General features: G+C 40.7%; 1 protein-coding gene across 2 annotated transcripts in view; it reads right to left on the minus strand.

Moving 5' to 3' along the window:
* LOC143131313 (polyunsaturated fatty acid lipoxygenase ALOX15B-like) overlaps window positions 1-17,855 on the minus strand; it is a 57,315-nt gene extending 39,460 nt beyond the window's left edge. Inside the window, exons 1-6 of one of the 2 annotated variants that reach the window (XM_076290857.1) lie at window positions 17,787-17,855; window positions 17,379-17,427; window positions 3,814-3,973; window positions 1,722-1,923; window positions 1,453-1,534; window positions 1,252-1,374 (exon numbers count right to left, since the gene is read on the minus strand). In XM_076290857.1, the coding sequence (XP_076146972.1) occupies window positions 1,252-1,374; window positions 1,453-1,534; window positions 1,722-1,923; window positions 3,814-3,966 (560 nt within the window). In that variant the 5' untranslated portion in view covers window positions 3,967-3,973; window positions 17,379-17,427; window positions 17,787-17,855. The remainder of the gene's footprint in view (window positions 1-1,251; window positions 1,375-1,452; window positions 1,535-1,721; window positions 1,924-3,813; window positions 3,974-17,378; window positions 17,428-17,786) is intronic. The other variant, XM_076290847.1, reaches the window with a different exon arrangement.
* Window positions 17,856-18,289: the final 434 nt, after the last annotated feature.

Consider the following 18,289-nt stretch of genomic DNA (forward strand, 5'->3'; position numbering starts at 1 on the left):
ATGCCACATTGTGACCAACTTAAAAGTGTTAGGCCTATTTCTGCTTCAATCTGTGCAAAAACTATGGCCTGCATCGCTTCCGCGTCATTACAAATGCACGTCTTTGTGTTTCTCGCGTGTAATACAAGTATTTCCTGAAAACTTTGTGCAGCGATTTTGGGTTGGAATCAAGCTCTGGATGTCTAGCAAATAGTGGAGGAGAGTACAAATGAGATTTGTCACCGTACTTGAATCTATCGTCTATTTTAATCAGTATCGTTGTTTGTCGCAATTAAAAATACCCCCAAGGGCCGGATTACATTATTATTTTGACATAGGTCGTGGGCTGGAATTGGGCCGGAGTTTGAGACCCCTGAGTTAAAGGCTTTAGTATAGGCTAAATTGTTTTAATAGTGTTCATAGCATTTCAGTGAAGAACTTGAGTAAGTGTACATGTTAAAATGGGTTTCATTTTGACAGTAGTATGAAACTGAAAGATAAACAAAATAATATGTTAATAAGATGAAAATCCATTGTTATGTTCTGATAGCATTTTAACTGTTGGTAATTGATCGCCCCCTACTGGCGAATGGAATATACATGCAAGTGGTTTGATTCAGTAAACAACCTAACCTGCATACGGCCTGCGTTTCTTCATTATTATAATATCACGGATATAACAATTACTGTATACACACTGAAAAATATTGAGGCAAACTGTATACCCTTCCATATACAACCAAACACGGATGTTGAAAGTCTCTAAATGGATGAAAGTGAAAGTCATAAATAAGAGATGCTGTAGGCCTATTTTCAGTTTTATAGCTGATTGCCTTATCTTGTTTGCAAGTTACAGATTGAGTCTGTAGATGATGTGGGGTACTTGTTTACTGTTTACAACTTACTTTGCACACTTCAGGATGTTGCAGCTACACTGTAGCTCAGGGGAGAGATTTTATAGTAGGCCCTACAGCCTACAGACATTCACAATAAAAAAAATTGCCTTCTGCACTTTTGATTTGCTTTTCCCTCCATTGTACTTAACTCGTACCGAACCGTGACTTCTGTGTACCGTTCCACCCCTACTGTCCACATATTATATAAGGGCACACATACATACATACATACATACATACATATAAATGACTATCCACTGTGTAATTTTTTCCTGTTCTCTTTATTATTATTATTATTATTATTATTATTATTATTATTATTATTATTATTATTTGATTATTATAATTATTATTATTTAATGATGTAGGCACTTACTGCTTTCCTGCTGTGTAGACAAACTCAATATTCTTTGTGTAAGAGAACCGGAGTTCAGCAGGCAGAGCAAGGGCAGAATCATAATTGATAATGTGGGGGGTGCCCTCAGCGTACACACTCCACCTGTGAGAAGAATATACAGACAGATTGGAAAAAGATTTTACTTAACTAAATTTAATATTTGATTTGCTGTCCCCAAACCTAAATGCATCCTGTCGATTTTCTAGCTGCCTTCTCCTTTCTCGAAGGGCTACTTGGTTGGTCTCCTTCAACACAAGCAAAGCTGAAATGGAAGTATATTAAAGAACACCATTAATTGGCAATCTGAATATGTTGTATATGTTTATTGTAATATAGCCCAAAGCAAAACTTGTGTGTGTGTGTGTGTGTGTGTGTGCGGCTGTGTCTGTGTGTTTGTAAGACATCACAAATGAATGAAAAGACTAGTGAAGTCTACCCTGAGTGCCTACCTTTAGCAGGTCTTAAAACAAGCTTTTCATTACAGGCCAGCCAGCGGTAGCAAGGAAACAAAATCTCATCACCTTCAGGTGTTGTAATCAAGATCTTATCGCAAAACCACTGGTTGTCAAGACCCAGAAAGGCCTTGGACTGGATTTTGACAAGTATGAGCTCCCCCAGGGACTCTTTACAGTGTACCTCAAATTTCAGCTCCTGTAAAGATATGAAAAGCGATTTTAAGGCACTATGTGGAGTTCTTTTGTTTGTTTGTTTTAAAGGGCATTGTATTTAATACAGCAGTCAACTGTGGTACAATGTGGCACTAGATGGTTTACATGCTAACTTCAGTGGATATCTGGACAACATGCATAGGCGTTGTGTGTGTGTGTGTGTGTGTGTCACACACACACACACACACACACACACACACAACTGTTTTGATGCGATGTCAAAAACGTCTATGCTCCATGTTGTGCAGATATCCAACTGAAGTTAGCATGTAAACCATCTAGTGCAGGTCGGCAACCCGCGGCTCCGGAGCCACATGCGGCTCTTTGATACCTCTGATGCGGCACCTCACTTGACTCCGTAACCGTAGCCTGCACAATATTGTTACATTTGCGGTTCGTTGCCATGTCAATATCAAACGAAATTGGATTGGATATATGACAGTTTTGCATGGAGTTGCCCTTAAATGATGACAGCTGATGTTACTTTGCATACCAAAGGACACTGGGAAAATAGGGGGTGGTGCTTAGCCTACATGGGAAGCCTAAGGCCTATACTTCTGTCATTCCACTTTACATTTCAAGTTACTTGCACATTACTTTTAAAACTAGTAGAATATGTATCCTCTGTTGAATAAAAGTAACTGTACGTTAAATATCCAAACTTTTTCTTGTAACCATCTTTATGTAGCTCTTCTGAGATTAAAAAATAAATAAATTTGGTAAAAGTGGCTCTCCAGGCAAAAAAGGTTCCCGACCCCTGATCTAGTGCCACATTGTACCACAGTTGACTGCTGTATTAAATACAATGCAAGTCAATTAAGAATTGGGAGAGTGAGGTGTGGCTGGCTGCATTCAAGACACCCAACACCTTTAAACATCCAACACTTGACACAGAATAACAACAGAATGTGAGGAAATAACATTCTGATTTGACGTGTAGTCCTGATATCCACTGAAGGTAACATGCAAACCAGCTACTGTATAGCACCTGCTTGAATCTCTTGTAATGCCACGTTGAACCACATATGGGCGCTGTAATATACACAATGTAAGTAAATGGAAGAGTGTCATGTGGCTGCATTCAAAACAATAGGCTCTGTGCAGTAGCATAGTGACAAACTTCCGTTTTTGTCTAGAGGTCAGCATATCCGTTTCCTGTTTGCGGTCATCGCTGTCAACAAATACCTGAAGATGAGTGTTTCAGTTACACCAAAACATGTGCTCAGTCACCGAAAATCCTGTCCTCCTTATTTTGTGCAGCCATTGTGCACGACGGCTGTCGTTTTTATGAAAAAAGGTGGAAGTTCAAATCGCTGTTATATCGACTTGAAGCCGATCAGAGTGGCACACGGCAGTGCTCCATAGAGTCGCCCACGGTTTTAAGAAACTGTACATTGTATTTCTTACATTTTGGTACAACTAAGGCATTCATCTTTCGGTGTCTGTTGACAGCATTGACAGCAAACGTAACTCCTTTTAAAAAAACATACCTTTCTGCATTTGTTTATCATTCCTCCCTTACAATGTTTACAGATTCATATTCAAAGATGCATTCCTCCCTTACAATGTTTATAGATATATATTTAAAGATGCATTGCGCAGTTTAACATAAAACCAGCAAGTAAGTCTATCAGCTAACAGCTTCCTGCAATCAGGATGGGGATTTTGAAATATAATAGGTAACAGACTAGTTATTAGTAAACAATTGGTGGCACAAATTCAAACAAGATGACCCATCAAAATGTCAACACATTTTGTCACACTTTTTCACTTTCTCATAACTTACACACACTGGCAACCAAGTCTAATCTACCAAGCTGTTGTCTAGTCTACCTAGTCTACCAAGCTGTTGCTTTAAAATGAGTGCACTTACTGATCCTGCACTAAAGCCCGTAGCGTAAATGCTCCCATTTAGAGGAATACTATCACTCTCCTCCTCGGGACCTTGAAATTGGATGGAGACATAGCTAGTTGTGCCAGCTAAGGCCCTGTTTCCAGTGTATACCGTCACTGTGTAGATCACCATGGTTATTCTGAAAAGTAATGGAATTGATTAATTATGCAATTGTTTTTATAAAATAAATCATTTGATTACTGTTGAAAGGCTATAGTCGCACATGTGTCCACTAAATAAGGAACTGACAAGGATAACTATTGAAGGACAACTATACCAATTGCAAAACATATTTACAAATTGCATGATCAAAATGCATAATTTGCAATTACATGAAATGTCAACAAATCCATAAAAAGATCAAAATGATTCTCACTATCAAGTTCAACTAGAGAATGTAATTCCTGGGAATTACGAGTGCATGAAAATGGAAAAATGGCTGCTGAATAAAATATTGTTGAATATTGTTTAAAATCTAATTAAGTAAAAAGATGGAGGTAAGATAGAGAAAAACGTTTGGTGGGGAGTTGTAGTTGATGACAACTGACAGTTGGAATAGTTGAACATTTAAAAAGTTGGATAGTGAAAATGGTTAGGTTATTTAATAGGGAATTATTGTAGTGAGTACTTTTATTTTGAAACAGTTGTGGGCAGAGGAAAAAGTTGACGGGAGTCAAAGTTGATGACAACTGACTGTTGCTAAAGTAGTAGAGTAGTAAGGTGGTTGCTATGCTGGTTGCTAGGTTAATGATGTTGGTTGCTAGGTTTTAACTGTGAATGTGGTTGCTAGGTTGTTGCTAGGGTGTCCATGGTGGCTACTATCAGAAATAAAGGAGTTACTACAGTGGTTTGCTAGTATAATCATGTTGGTTGCTATGGAAACTGACATAGATGCTTAATTTCAATGGTTGCTAAATTGGTTGCTAGGTAGGTGGTGGTTTAATATAGTAGGCTAGGCATAGTTGATGATAACTGACAGTTGGAATAGTTGAACAGTTAAATAGTTGGATAGTTTAAATGGTTAAATTATTTAATAGGGAATTATTGTAGTGGAGACTTTTATTTTGAAACAGTTGTGGGCAGAGGAAACAGTTGAATGGAATGACTGAACAGTTAAAGGGACACCAGGCAAGCCTGATGCTTTTTCTCTACGAAACTCCCCCTCGCTCGGTCTGAAGCTCTTTTCCTTTTCTTTGCATCTTCCGTCAAGGGTTTTCGCTGCTTCTTCGCTGGCTCTGCCATTATACACACGTTTGCAACAATCTCTAGCGTTTCGTTAGCCTGCCTCTGTGCTGTAAACTGATCCTGCTTCGGTCGGCGGGTAGAATACACCGAACTTGCAAGTGGGATATTCTTCCTACAGACAGTAAGGGCGGGCGAGAGAGCCTTCATTGAGTCATTTAACCATATACCGACTTACGAAGATGATTAATTAACACGAAAATGTTGCCTGGTGTCCCTTTAAATAGGTGGATAATTTAAAAGGTTAAGTTGTTTGCTAGGTAGATGAGGTTTAATATAGTTGGAATGACTGGGCAGTTAAATAGGTGGATAGTTTAAATGGTTAAATTATTTGCTAGGTAGATGAGTTTTAATATAGTTGGAATGACTGAACAGTTAAATAGGTGGATAATTTAAATGGTTAAATTATTTAATAGGGAATTATTGTAGTGAGGACTTTTATTTTGAAACAGTTGTGGACAGAGGAAACAGTTGAACAGAATGTGTAGTCTTAATAGATGATGATGATACTGTATGCTTAAAGCCTGAGAAACTGACAGTTGATCCAGGTGGCTAGCAATGCTAACATGCTAAGATGCTAACTATGCTAACCATGCTAACTAGCTACAGTGGGTAGGAGTCATAGTTGATGACAAGTAACAGTTACAATGGCTGAACAGTTAAAAAGTTCAGTAGTTTAAAGGGTTAAATTGTTTAACAGTGAAATATTGTAGTGAGGACTTTTATTTTGAAACAGTTTTTGGCAGAGGAAGCAGTTGAACAGGATGTGTAGTCTTAATAGAGCCAGTTTGTATGCTTAAAGCCTGAGGCTGCAGGTGGCCTGAACACCTGGCATAGGATTATAATTGCTTAATCGGCAATGTTAAGTCTATGGGGATTTTTAAAGTTTTTCTTTAATAGTTTCAAAAGTTTCAAAGTTGAAAAGACATAGCAACCTGGTCCGTTTGAAGACCTACGTTACAAAGTTTGAATGAAGTTTCTAAGTCAGCGGTCCCCAACCACCGGTACCGGGCCACAGGACATTCCTAACCGGGCCGTAGCCTACGACATGAGTTTTTTTTTTTAAATGCATGCAAACTAAACTAAATTTAATTCGCAATAATGTCACGTTTTTACATGGCATAGGCCTATATGCAGTTGTTTGATTGCACGCATTTTTGCATTTTGCAAGGTCTATTTTCTTACGTCTGTCTGTCCCGCCTTCACATACACTTTTACATACAGTATTGCCTTCAGCGCTGCGCAGCCTCAGGTCAGCTGACTTCACTTGATCAGTTCTTGGCGAACGGTAGTGTCACACGAAGTTAGCTAAACTGCTAGAATGAGCAATAAAAAACAAGCATCTTTAGCAGGTCACTGGCCAGAGTGTTTGAGTTGCGAGAGCCGCTGCAGAGATGACCCATGATTATAAAAGTAACGACTGGCGTAGCCTATGTAGTAGCAGAGGTAAATGTTCTACAGATTTACAGCAGCTTCTGGTGAGATTACAATTTACATGAGTAAACGAGACGAGGGGTATGTGGCCTCAACCAGAGCCTGTCTAGAAGAGTTTACTTTCATTGTATCGAACCTGGTTGCAGTTTACTCATTGTTCCTCTAGGGGCCGCCGCTAGCTAGTGCAGAATGAATGGGAGTCTATGGGGCTAGACGGGTAAAATGTATCTTTATTATCGTCTTAAGCTTAGTTTTCTCTAGACTCAACCATAAATACATGCCTGTCAGTTGGAACAACCCAAAAAACTAGATAATTGCTTGAGATTTTGACGATTTATGGTGATTTTATTTTCGCTAGATCTTTGCCCAGATTGACGCTAATGCATTATAGAGGAGTGGATCACTGAAGCAAGATGGCGTCTCGATTGACGCATTCGTTCCAATGAACAGCAGTAGTCAAGGCGACATCTAGTGTATATGTCTATGGTCGGCTAAACCTAGCGTTCACGGGCTTCGGAAAAACCTTTCTCCGAGTGAAAACATCATCATTCCGCGTCATTCACGTCACTTAATGTGTGAGTCAGAGGTCGGAAACTGGGGCTAGATTTTGCTAACAGAGTTGCCCAGTTAGGGGCTCGTCATCACTTTTGTCGTCACGTTGTAGTTCGTTTGTAGTGCATGTGGCCTTTCATGTCCAACAGTTTTAATGTGAACTTGGGAATTTGCCCTTTTTTTTTATCACTTGAAAAGCTGCATATCTTTCTTTCACGAGCATCTTACACTATATTTTAAGCAAATACAGTTGTTTGTTTAGGATTAGTGAGTGTATGTTTTAACCTTTGTTGTGGCATCCGTGTTTGTCACACATTCCATGGCAAAGCACTTGAACACTTGCTGTCGGAAAAACAAAGTAGCCATGGGGGCGGTCCTTGTCATTCCGAGGTGCTCTGAATGCACCCATACTCAGGCGCAAAGCTCATGCGTAATCAGACTCTCCGAAGCAGTGGTTTGGAAGTTTGTTACTAAACAAGCAAGAGACATGTTTTTGAAGGTTTTTGTTCGTAAAACATGCCAAAGAGACAAAAAAAAGACAAAACATGTCGAAGAACCCGAGGACATTGAAGATCTGGAGGACATCGATGAAGGAGAAGAACAATTTTTCGGAATGCGATTCCGAGGAAGAGCAGAACTTTTTAGCTGGGAAGGACCCTGATTTTGAGCTGTGAGTAGACTACTTATATCCATATACAGTTACAGATACAGTTTAGTTTGCTTTTGTAATGTTTAGTGCATAGTTTTTCATTTAGCTTTGTTTTATAGTGTGACCTGGGGGAGGTGTGAACAGTGTTCTGGTACCTGGGGGGAGGGGAGTTAGGTGAGAATGCAGTGTGGGTTTGTGTGTGTGTGTGTGTGTGTGTGTGTGTGTGTGTGTGTGTGTGTGTAAAAGAGAGAGCAGGGGGAGGTGTGACCTGAGTACACACATTTATATCATTTGTGTAAGTTGTTGTGAAGGGTTTTCATATACTTTAGTGGGTCTGAGCCTAACTTCCACCTGTACAATTGTTTCAGTGACAGCGATGAAGACTGGGCCCCGCCAAGCAAAAAAACAAGAGCTGAGGATCCTGTGTCTGAGGAAGAGGAGCCGGTGGCCGAGACCAGTGGGACAAGAAAAGGAAAGGGTGCTGCAAGAAGCAGGGGGAGAGGCAGAGGAAGAGGGAGAGGCCAAGGCAGGGGAAGAGGGTGCTCCCGCAGCAGACAGGAGAGCGGAGATGCAGAACCATGGCTTAGGACGGACATCCAGGACACCATACCACCACAGCCCACGTTTCACCCTATGAGGACTCCTGGCCCCCAGCGTATCTCTGCACAGTACACAATATTAGAACTATTTCAGTTGTTCATAACACGCTCCATTTTGTTGACCGTGGTTGCCAACACAAATAAATTTGTATTGCATTGAATATGAATCATTTGATGTTTCGTTTGCCAGGGTATTGTTATTTTTTGAATTTTTGCACTGCATTTCATTTTTTACCTTTTATATTTATAATATTTACTATTTTTTTACCTTTGTTTCATTTTATAATACAAATGTTCACTGCATTACCTTGTTTGTCCTTTTTTCATGGAAATCTCAAAGGCGTAGGAGCAAAAGTAAGAGTTTCAGGTCAGATAATGCTTCTCTGGACTCATGGCACAGCCACGGCAAAGCACTCCAGGTACAAGCAACATGACACAGAGTGTAACCTTTCATTTGTCACCAAGATCATGGTTCTACATAAAGGGGTTCTTGTATAGGAAGAGTTTTTTTTTTTGTCAGTATGTGTTTTGGGTAACCAAAGGTCCTTTTGGAGTCTCCAAAGCAAAACGCGTGTGTATGCCCACACAAATATGGGTCCCACACAGTCATACTTCATCCTATAGGCAGTGTTCGAATTACCATAGGGCCCGGTAGTGCCCAGCCCCCTTAGTTCTGGCCAGGGCACTACTAGTTCTGCTCGAAATCACTGTCAGAGGGGGCCCAGTCATTCATTGTCAAGTTACCAACCCGTAACTATGATAATCTACATTTTCCCCGTTGGTTGCAATGTGTATTTCCCCCCCCCAGACTGCAGGGGCACTGCTCCGCATAATAGCCCCCTGTTCTGTCCGATCTCACCCTCCTCTAAATCGAGTTGTTATTAATTTTGCTAGAGCGTTGTTAGCGATTGAGCAATTAGCAGCAGTGGAAAAAGTTAAAAGGAATGTATAATTATGACCGCCGCGCAGCGAAGTCTGATTTAGTTAGATTAGTTAGTTTAGTTTAGTTTAGTCAGATTTTTTTATTTTATTTTATTTTTTTTAATTTATTATTATTATTTTTTTTTTTTCGCATGTCCAAATTTCTGTCAATGATTCCCGGGACACTGAAAGACCTGGGTAGACGAAACTTGGTGGGCATGTAACCCCATATGGATAGCATGGAACCATCGTTTTTCGTTTTGATCTGTAGCCCCCCCGCTGGACTGCACCCCCCGAAAGGAGGGTAGGGCAGACACAGTTTTCTGTGAATATCTCGAGAACCGTAAGGTTTAGGAGGACCATTTTTTTTTTGTATGTTGATCTCAAGGGGCCATGTCAACCCATTCCATAACCACTCATTTCATGTATAGCGCCACCTAGTTAAACACAAAAAAGTAAAAATGAGGTGTTGTAATCGCAGGTATCTGTGACCTAACATAGTCAAAACTGCACGAAATTGGAAGTGTAGGATCATTATGACACCCTCTGAATGCACGCCAAGTTTCGTGGAATTCCGTTCATGGGGGGCCACACAATAAATTAATTTATGTTACTATACACCAACTGGCCTGTAGGTGGCCGGAGACAGTTTTCTGTGAATATCTCGAGAACCGTAGGGCCTAGGAGGTCCACCTTTTTTTGTATGTTGATCTCAAGGGGCCATGTCAACCCATCCCATTACCACTTATTTCATGTATAGCGCCACCTAGTTAAAAATTAAAAAGCAAAGAATTAGGTGTTTTCATCACAATATCTCTGGCTGACATGGTCAAAACTGCACGAAATTGAAAGTGTAGGATCATTATGACACCCTCCGAATGCATGCCAAGTTTTGTGTACTTTCGTTCATGGGGGGCCTTACAATAAAACAATTTATGTGTACATTTAGTGACGTACACCAACAAGGATTCCCGGGACACTGAAATACCAGGGTACACAAAACTTGGTGGGCATGTACCCCCACATGGATAGCATGGAACTGTCATTTTTCGTTTTGATCTGTAGCCCCCCCGCTGGACTGGACCCCCTGAAAGGAGGGTAGGCCAGACACAGTTCTATGTGAATATCTTGAGAACTGTAGGGCCTAGGATGACCATTTTTTCCGTATATTTGTCATTTTCACATGAACTGGGTCATGTTAACCCAGTTCATGTGCACACATGTGCACAAACAGATACACACACACACACACATTCACAGTAATCATACGTATGACCAGGGCCGGCCCGAGGCATAAGCGAACTAAGCGGTTTCGAGTTTCTTTTTTTTTTTTTTACATAATAAATAACGTAAACAAGTGACATCAATGAATGAATAAATGAAACAATTATCATTCAAATCAAGAAAATTATGATTTCATGATCAATATGCCTGCCTACTGCTACTGTGTCTGCCAGCCTTTGAGTCACTCGCATAAAGTAGACACCTCGGGTGCATATACAATTCGTGCAGACACTGCATCAAGTTCAACAATCGGAAGAGACGGTAATGTTAAGACAAGTCACAAAAAAGGACGTATCTCTCTGGTGCCGAAAACAGAACGAAGAAAATGACAGAGGAGGAGAAAAACGAGCAAGATACAGGTATGTTTTGCATGATTATTTACAGTATGTTTTGTGCTTGAGGTAGCTAGCTAGCTGTCATGATCTAATATAAGCCATCACCAGAGCTAAATCTCCGCCATCAACAGAGAAATGTCTCCCATTAATATATATTTATCTAGATGTATTTCAGATGTCAAGGATATTGGGATTGTTTTGGATGTTCAATCAAGCATGTACCCTTGCTCTAGGTGGGCTTATTATGTCGTAAATTAAAGTTAGCTAGCTGACTGAAGTGGACATTAGCACTACAGTAGCTACATGAAAACGTAGCTGAAGGCAAATTTACAACAGAGGGATTGTTTCTGATTTCGTACCTGAAAGTGTTGATAGTTTATTACTGCTCTATAATATGTGACATAGTGGTAAGTCTGATAGCAACAACAGACTAAGCCCAGGCTCCCAGTCCCAACCCAACCCACTGACTAGCGCGACTCTGGGCATCGGTAACGTTCCAGCTTCATAGGCAAAGATGGAACAGCAGTGCGCTCTGCTCTAAGGTCTTTGGAGAGAGATGGTAGTGTTTGAGAAAATATACCATGTTGGGTGGGGAGACTTCTGTGATGAAAATAAACTTACATTTGATTAAGATAGTGGCAAGTGATGTAGCGGTGCTACCCTAATATTTAGGCTGCAGTAGATCACCATGTTAAGCGTTCACCATACTGCAATTAAGTATACTCTTTTGATTATGCCTCATTTGCCAATAGAATATTAATTGTTACATGTGGAATTGCTTGTTATTTGAGTGTAAGTAATGATAGCAAAATAAACTCATTCTGCTCGATCAACTATGCACTTATGCAATATTTTTTTTTTTCAGAGACACTGTTGAAGTCCTTTGGAGCACATCTCTACCTCTACCTAACTCTACCTACCAGAAGGTGAGGTTTTCTTGATGGCAAATGGTTACATAGCCTGTTAATATGACACGACACATTTAACATCGTTTTTTTTTTTATTTATTTATGTATTTATTTAATCATTGCAGGTTCGTCCACTGCAGAGTTGCAGATGCCTAAAAACCAGGAACGAAGTAGGAATAATTATCTATTTTTTGGGACATTTTATTTTTGATTATTAATGTTTGTCTATTTTGTTTTTATTTTGTAGTTGAAAATTGCTCATTTAATGCACATTTGCGGATTTGTTCAGCAAATCTGTTGAAAAACAAGTCATTAAACTGATGTACTTGTTTACAACAAATACAAATGCTGTTGTATTTTGTTATTTGTCAATTCAACTTCAGTAAACCACCCTTAGTGCTTCACTTTGAATATGAATGTTTCAAATAAATCTGTGATTTTAGTACCCTCTAAGATTAAAAGGTGACAGGGTTGGTGTAAATAACAACTATATTAATACATTGGTTTACCAAGCACATGGGGCCAGAAGTCTAGATTGGAGCCCCAAAACATTTTTGGCATGTGAGCAAGGATGGATTACTGAATGAGCCTACCGAGCCCAAGAGGTCAAGGGACCCTGAACCCCAAGTAGTTGTGTGAATTCACTACCAATAAGTCAAAAAGCAAAAGGCTATGAATCTGAACAAATTTAGGTACTGCCCTTCTCCAGCTGACCATCCCAAAAATGCACCAGAATACAGGAAATCACATCTAACCCCCCCCCCCCCCCCCCCCCCCCCACACACACACACACCCACCCGTTTGTACCCACATTTGCACAAACAGGGTAGGGGGAGAGGGTCCTTATGCATCTGTGTCCAGGGGGACAGTAGTTCATAATCAGTCGCTGTATTAATACATAACCTCACTGTATTAATTTATAATATGACATTATAGTGTGAAGTTGTCAATTATCGCCAAGCACAGGTGACTGCGTTGTGGGAGGGGGCCCCCAAATCAAATTCTGCTTAGGGCCCCCAAAAGGCTTGGGCCGGCACTGCGTATGACACATACTCACACAGTAGACATATGTACGCTTCCATGCACAGGCACATACGCAGGCACGCACACACACACACACACACACACACACACACACACACACACTCACACACACACACACACACACCCACACACATAACATAAACATAACACAAACAATCAAGAATTTCTCATAATTATGAACAGGCAAGATGGAGGTGGGGTTGTATAAAATGAATTTTACATGTGAAATCTATGAACTAATCATGTTTTGGTACTTGTTGTCTAGCAGATACCAGTGAGAATTGAGTGTGGATAATGCAATTTAGTGAGACAGTTAGAATCATATAGGCCTTTCAGCGTGATTTCTTTTTGTGGAAAAAATGTGCTGGACTGGGCGGCGGTCATATTTTGTACCGCTCTGCGGTACATCTAGTTTAATTAGAATTAGATATTAGAAAATTGTTACAACACGTTTTTACCTACTTCGGCAGAATGCGAGAGAGGATTCTCTGTGCTTAATGACATTGATGACAAAGCCAGAAATCGTTTAAGGGAGCGCAGCTTAAATGCGCTTCTTTTTCTGAGCATCAATGCGCCTCCCCTGGTCCAGTTCAACCCTAAGCCATTCGTGAAATCATGGCTCAAGGCTGGGCATCGTCTATCAACTGCATGGAAAACGGGAAAAAATGCCCAGAAAGAGACCAATAGGCCACTTTGGGACTATCTCCAGTAGGCTTAGCCGAGATGTGATAACTTAGCTGTTTTGTGTTAACTTTCATTTTTTTCAGTTGTGCGATGTTCAGTTGTGCACATAAAATATTTGACAATTAGCTCTGCTCAGATTTATTTTTGACAATAGCCTTTGTTATTAGGCTGAATTTCATAATGTCATAGATTTAATTTTAATAAACTGGCTACCCTGCTTATTATAATCTATTGGATGTTGAACCCCCCCCAAGTGGGCCCCCCCGGAAACGACGGGGTAATTCGAACACTGCCTATAGGGATCTACTTTGAGATACAGATTCACAAGACCTGGTAGTGGGCCTCAGTGGTGTTTTCAAGACAATACAAGTGACCAAGAGGGCAGAATGTGGTCATTTCTAGAGATGTACATAACCGCCTATAAGAAAAACTATCATTCTACCCTTTGCCACTCTCTGATAGTTCATCACACAGTCAATCTATTGGTACCAAAAAATTCTACAAGGCCTTAGCTTTCCAAAGAGGTCAGGCACTTGATTGTAAGTCAAAGTATGTGGCAACAGGGCCATTGTAAGTAGGCGGTGTGCAATTTCGAGGAAAAACTCAAAATAGGGGGGGAAATGTAAAATGAATGACCTCAACCTGTCACTCCAGGGGAGAATGACTACTGTCTTTAAACTGGCAGATAAAGTCGCTGCATTTAAAGCCAAGCTTGATTTGTGGGGACGACGAGTGGACCGGGGTGTATTTGATATGTTCCAAACAGTAGTGCGGGTTTTGGGAGAGACTGAGGCAGGGCCCTTTCTCTCGCAGCTGGTGCGCGATCACCTTGTTGCGCTTTCAAATGAGTTTGAGCGTTACTTCCCATCCTCCAAAGATCCACGGCAAACCAATGAGTGGGTCCGCAACCCATTTGTCAATATCCCGAATAGTCCTAACTTTTCAGCGCAGGAGGAAGAGCAGTTGATCGAAATTGCAAATGACAGTGGTCTTAAGAGTGTGTATAAGGAAACCTCTGGCGGGTTTTTGGATCAGAACCAAAGCAGAATATCCCGATAGTAAAAGCGCTGAAAACGTTTCCCACCACGTATCTATGCGAGGCCGGGTTTTCGGCAATGACTGCAACTAAGACCAAATTGCGCAATCGACTGGACATTTCAAACACACTGAGGGTGTCACTGTCTTCCATCACCGCCAGATGGAAGCTTCTTGTTGCAGGGAAACAAGCAGGGCTCCCACTGATTATATTCGTAATGCACGTTTAGTTCCCATGTTTTTCCCGCTGTTGTTGCAGGTAGTTAGTGTGTGCTTCACCTCACTGTGTGCTGAGTGTGTTTCACTAATTCACGGATTGGGATAAATGCAGAGACCAAATTTCCCTCACGGGATCAAAAGAGTATATATACTTATACTTTTATTTTGCGAGAGAGACGCTCATGGCTTTCTCCAATGCAACACACAGGCGCTTAGGACGCATTCAAAGTTTTGACGTTCAATCCAAGGGCGACATATCGGATGCTTTCAGTACAATTTGCTTTTGTTTTAAATTATCCAGTAACCTTCATTTAAACGTGAATATGTGCTTGGTAGGCCTAATCAAAAAGACAATAATATGTGACATGCCCTTGCCATCTATTGCCCGCTTAGAGGAGTTTATTGGCCGTTTTCAACACCTTTATCGTGCGAGAGGGACGCTCATGGCTTTCTCCAATGCGCCCACAGGCGTTTCACATGACGCATTTGGTACGTGTCCATAATCGTGGCAAAGCCCACCGCGGCGCACATAGCCCATGTTTTGTTCCCATATTTTGTTAAAGGACAATTCCGGCGCAAAATGAACCTAGGGGTTAATAACACATTTGTACGAGTTCGACCATTCGCTGGGCTTTATTTTCATGCTAGTCGAATGTGACCAGTTTTATTGCAAACCGCTCATTAGCGTTTAACGCTAGCCTTCGGGGCACACGTCCAGTAGAAAGAAATCGCTATTTCTATACCACTAACAAGGCTCAAAATAGCACCACACTTACATAGTAGCATAATGAGGGTCTCTACATGTAAACCGAAGCATTGAGAACTTTGTAAGTGTACAGGCAGTTTATTAAAAAGAAACACATTACCGTTCAAGTCTGGTTCACATACAGGCAGGCGCCTTGGGAAAACGAAACTCTGGGATGTGAAGTGAATCTCGTGTGAAAAGTTGTTGCTGAAAGAAAGGACTGTACAAAAGAGAAGCACTGAACGCAACAGGAGACGTAAGAGATGGCAGGCTATTTGAACGAATTTGAAGACATCGAGGATGAACCCTTATTGGACGTCGGAATATAGCCTACCAACGAAGAGCTGCGGAGCTCCGTGAAAGGGCTATGAGAGAGAGAGAGCTACCTGTAGTCAATGCTGCACACAGCCTCGCACTTCTGGAAACTCTAGGCTACCTGCGGACATTGTGAAGCTATAGCCACCGAAGAGGAGTGCCTGTGTTGCATGGAGTGGGACCTGTTGCGTCGCGATCCCCAAGAGACGCAGTGTTTTGTAGAGTATGAAGATTTCCCCTCATTTATAAACAGGGCTGTAGTTGAAACTTTTTTCCATGTCCCGAAAAGAAATTGGAGGCGGCGATCCATACCAGAGAGACCAGATGGACATCCACTAAGTAAGTACACTATACAAGTTATGTTACATCGGAGCTATTACTTCTGATAGGCATATATTGAGCAAATTACGTTTGATTTTAGTTCACATCGCCTGCCTGTATATGTGAACAACCAGACGTGAACGGTAATGTGTTTCTTTTTAATAAACTGCCTGTACACTTACAAAGTTCTCAATGCTTCGGTTTACATGTAGAGACCATCATTATGCTACTGTGTAAGTGTGGTGCTATTTTGAGCCTTGTTAGTGGTATAGAAATAGCGATTTCTTTCTACTGGACGTGTGCCCCGAAGGCTAGCGTTAAACGCTAATTAGCGGTTTGCAATAAAACTGGTCACATTCGACTAGCATGAAAATAAATCCCAGCGAACGGTCGAACTCGTACAAATGTGTTATTAACCCCTAGGTTCATTTTGCGCCGGAATTGTCCTTTAAGCATGTTCACACTTATAGATGTAGCTTCAAGTTGTTCAATATTCATAGTTCATATTGTTCAATTTTCACTTCTTCAAGTTCACGTTTTTCACAAGAGATCGTTACCTTCACTGTTCATACATAACTGGAGCTAGTTCTTTTCAAGTAATGCATGCACAACACATATGGAACATGGAACCCCCCCCCCCCCCCCCCCGTCCGTCCGTGAAAAAAAAATAGGAATCAAACCGGTCCATGGTACATAAAAGGTTGGGGACCCCTGTTCTAAGTTAAACTGTTCAAGAGAAATTGCGTACGGAAAATTTGGTAAGCGGGATATTAATAAGAAGTTGCCTAGGAAGAACAGTACAGTGCATTTTCATGCACTGTAATAAGAAGAAATCGGATAACAGTAGATTGCATTTTCATGCACTCTAATTAGGTCAAAATCGGTTGTTTAACTATACGTCATTTGCAAGTCTATCTAGTCCACCCTTCTTTAATTAAGGTGTGAAGCACACCTAAATCATTTGACTGCTGTTAAAAGGCTATAGTCGCACATGTGTCCACTGAATAAGGAAGACCCTTTCGAATTGCCAATTGCAAAACATATTAACAAATTGCATTATCAAATTGCATACTGAATTTGCAATTACATGAATTGTCAACAAATCATAAAAAATCCATAAAAACCTCAAAATTATTCTCACTATCAAGTTCAATGAGGTCAAACTCCATGAAATTGCAAATCGGTTCTTTAACTAAGTTACGACATTTCCAAGTCTATCTAGTCCACCCTTCTTTAATTAAGGTGTAAAGCACTTACCAAAGTCAAAAGTCGTCCACAAACAGAGTTTTCCTTGTTGCTGAGGTATCTACAGTACAATGAATTTAAAGAACACCGAGTCAGTGAAGCCTCTGTATTGCACTGCTCTTGTATCAGGTCAAATCCAGTACATCCAACTATCCATGTATATCCAACTATCAACAATGTGTCTATAGCTGTAGATTAGCCCCCAATTGTTATGTCTACTGTTTGAATGCATCAACTAAGAGGGGGGAGAATGTGGAATAATGTTGAACTAAATGTACTGAATTATTACTATATTTTTTATTATTATTAATATACTAAATTATTATTGTTATACTAAATATATACTACTATTATTATTATCATTATTATTATTATTTTAGAAAATAAGCAACAAAGGAAATGCTGGCCATGAATGCTTACCAAAATATTCTGAACAGGAGAGTCGGCAGGACTAGCTTTCTCACAAGACAGCACTGGTTTACATCCAGGTCTCCAAGACAAGGAAGGGATGAGTGGCCTTGCTTTTAAAAGCACAGGTACGCCTACGCACAAGAGCATACCTGTTGTGGTGGTTGGTTAAACAACCACCCTGAGGCAACTACCCTCAGTCATAACACATGATGCCTGAGAGTAGGATTGGGGACCATGACAACCATGACATTATACATTTTAATATGCAGACTGCAAATTGAAAACTGAGTCAGACTCATGCAAGTTCAGGATCAGAATGCCTATCTACTGTATATTGTTGACATTGTCGCATGTATTTTGCACGTGACCAAATTTCCATCACGGGATCAAAAGAGTATATATACTTACTTATACTTAGCCTAAATCAGGGGTCTCAAACTCCCAGCCCGCAGGCCACATCCGGCCCGCGCCCGGCCCAATTCCGGCCTGTGACCTAATGTCAAAATAATAAT

This window comes from Alosa pseudoharengus, unplaced genomic scaffold (assembly GCF_046254945.1).
Source record: "Alosa pseudoharengus isolate Yale_2024_CS ecotype anadromous, Long Island Sound unplaced genomic scaffold, YU_APseudo_1.1 YU_APseudo_1.1_scf_1, whole genome shotgun sequence".
Lineage (NCBI taxonomy): Eukaryota > Metazoa > Chordata > Actinopteri > Clupeiformes > Clupeidae > Alosa > Alosa pseudoharengus.